This window comes from Neopelma chrysocephalum, unplaced genomic scaffold, assembly GCF_003984885.1.
Source record: "Neopelma chrysocephalum unplaced genomic scaffold, ASM398488v2 Primary Assembly neopelma1_138, whole genome shotgun sequence".
NCBI classification, from domain to species: domain Eukaryota; kingdom Metazoa; phylum Chordata; class Aves; order Passeriformes; family Pipridae; genus Neopelma; species Neopelma chrysocephalum.
Window position 1 is genome coordinate 2,533,180 of NW_020897800.1, and position 2,599 is coordinate 2,535,778.

Consider the following 2,599-nt stretch of genomic DNA (forward strand, 5'->3'; position numbering starts at 1 on the left):
AAATAGGAATAGAAGTAGGAATAGGAATAGGAGTATAAATGGGAATAGGAGTAGGAATAGGAATAGAAGTAGGAATAGGAATAGAAGTAGGAATAGGAATAGGAGTATAAATGGGAATAAGAGTAGAAATAGGAATAGAAATAGGAATAAAAATAGGAATAAGAGTAGAAATAGGAACAGGAATAAGAGTAGAAATAAGAATAGAAATAGGAATAAGAGTAGAAGTAGGAATAGGAATAAAAATAGAAATAGTAATAGGAATCGGAACCAAGGGCCCCAGGGAGCAGTCCTGGGGTCTCCCACTTTCCCTGTGGCTGGGGCACAGCCCCTGCAGGGCAGGCAGGGAATCAGAGGGACAACAGGATGGGGACAGGATCTGGTGGGAATGTTTGGGCTTGGGCTGTCCTGGGCAGGAGGAGGAGAGCCCAGCCTTACTGTGCTTTCTCACACACAGTAACATCATCGTGTTCCCCAGGGAACTCCAGCAGGCCCTCGTCCCCTGGCAGTGCCCTCCATGCCAGCAGCCCCGGCACAGCCCAGAGCAACTCCAAAGCTGCCATGAACTCTTCTGGTTTCAACTCTTCAGGGTAAGGCAGAGAGGGCCCCACAGCTCACCAGGGCACTGGGAGGCTGGGGAGGGAAGCAGTGGGATCTTAGGGAGGAACGTGGAGACTTGGAGACTCCCCTTGGAGACTCCAGCAGCTGGTGGAGTGGTGGCACGTCCTGATGTGAAGCTTCACATCCAACCTGGAGCATCTTGGCAGCCACAAAATAAGAAAGATATAAAGCTGTTAGGGAGTGTCCAGAGGAGGCTGTGAAGATGGTGAAGGGTCTGGAGGGGTCATGTGAGGAGTGGCTGAGGGCACTTGGCTTGTTCAGCCTGGAAGAGAGGAGACTGAGGGCAGAGCTCAGGGGGCTGCAGCTCCGATCTCTGCTCTGGGTGAGCAGGGACAGGACCCCAGGGAATGGCTGGAGCTGTGTCAGGGAGGTTTAGGTTGGATCTCAGGAAAAGGTTCTTCCCCCAGAGGGTGGTTGGGCACTGACCAGGCTCCCCAGGGCAGTGGGCACAGCCCCAAGGCTGCCAGAACTCCAGGAGGGTTTGGACAACGCTCTCAGGCACAGGATGGGATTGTTGGGGTGTCCTGGGCAGGGCCAGGAGTTGGACTGATGATCCTTGCGGGTCCCTGCCAACTCAGCATATTCCATGATTGTTGGGATATGGCTCTTTTTCTGCTTGAAAACAAATAACAAATCAAGTTTCGCCTGAAAAGCTATGCTGATTAAAAAAAAGGGAAAAAATAAATCAAACTGAATAGATAAACTGGCCAGGAGGACTGTCCTAACCTAACCCTTTGCATGGAGGAAGCAGAGAAAGGCTTATTTTGCTGTTTCTGCTTGTACAACCCCCTCCACAGCCAATTTTCTCTCCTGCAGTGCCACCCAGAGAGCTGTGCTGTCAGTGACTCTTTCACAGTGGCAGAACAGAGATTTTTTTTTTTCACTCTGTCCTGCCCTTCGATGCTGCAAAAGCATCGAGCCAGACACGGGCTCAGAGCCCTCCTGGATAATTCACTGAGGATGCCTGGGCTGCTCAGGGCTCTCTGCACTTGTAGCTTCTGCCCCAGCACATCAGGGATGGTGTGTGAGGAAGGAAATGGAGCAGAGGGTGGGATTTGAGTCATGGATCAGACCTCCTTTTACACTGGGCAAGTCCAACAGCCGGGTAGCACATGGAATCATGAAGATCTTACCTAGAAAGTCAGGGGGTTGCTGCAGGAGCAAAGGATCATCTGCCAAGTGAAGTGAGGTCACAAATGGAATGATGATGGTTTTTATTTCAAGGGGGAAGCGTCACCAACTGTAGCTCTTGTTCCCTGTGTTGCAAACAGATCCTGGTACCGATGGAACCAACCTACCTACCTCCACTGAGAGCCCCCCTCCACCGCGTGTCAACGGAGCTCCGGCTCCGAGCCATGGACCAACTCCTCTAGGAATAATTCCTGGGGCAACACCCGGCCTTCCAGTGCCTTCCAAGTGCTGCCACGCGAAGGCCTTGTCCGAGGGAACCCTTGGAGCAGCGGAGCTCTCCAGGGACTCCAAACTGCAGCCGATTTTCCCCAAGGATTCCCAGCCCCACGAACGTTTCCCTCCACGACCGAGCCCTTGCTTAGCCCTGCCCGCATGTCACACACTGCCCTCTGCTTGCAAGCCTCTGCATCCTCGCTGGGATCGCCTGGCAGGCTCTACCCTGGAAGGATTTCTTGTGTCAGGACTCTCCTTTCTCCCCCCTAAACCCTCCCCCGAGGAGGGGCTCTCCTGCTGTTGCTGTCACGCACACACCCCACGAACCCCAAACTGAGCCGAGGGGACCCAGTTCATTTCACCACAGCCCCGTGTCCACACATCAGCCTCGATTTTCCATAGATTTCCAAGGCCAACTGTGCTTTATCCACTTCCAAACTTGCTTTGCTTTGAGCCATTCTGCTCTTTCCAAAGGTGCTTTTTGTTTTTTTCACCCCTCCCCTTTATTTTTTCGTCCCCCTTTATTTTTTATCCCCCTTTATTTTTTCATCCCCCTTTATTTTTTCATCCCCCTTTA

General features: G+C 52.1%; 1 protein-coding gene across 1 annotated transcript in view; it reads left to right on the top strand.

The window, feature by feature from the left end:
* POU2F3 (POU class 2 homeobox 3) overlaps positions 1-2,539 on the top strand; it is a 41,160-nt gene extending 38,621 nt beyond the window's left edge. The window contains exons 13-14 of the mRNA XM_027699329.1: positions 455-587; positions 1,890-2,539. Of these exons, the coding sequence (XP_027555130.1) occupies positions 455-587; positions 1,890-1,929 (173 nt within the window). The 3' untranslated portion in view covers positions 1,930-2,539. The remainder of the gene's footprint in view (positions 1-454; positions 588-1,889) is intronic.
* Positions 2,540-2,599: the final 60 nt, after the last annotated feature.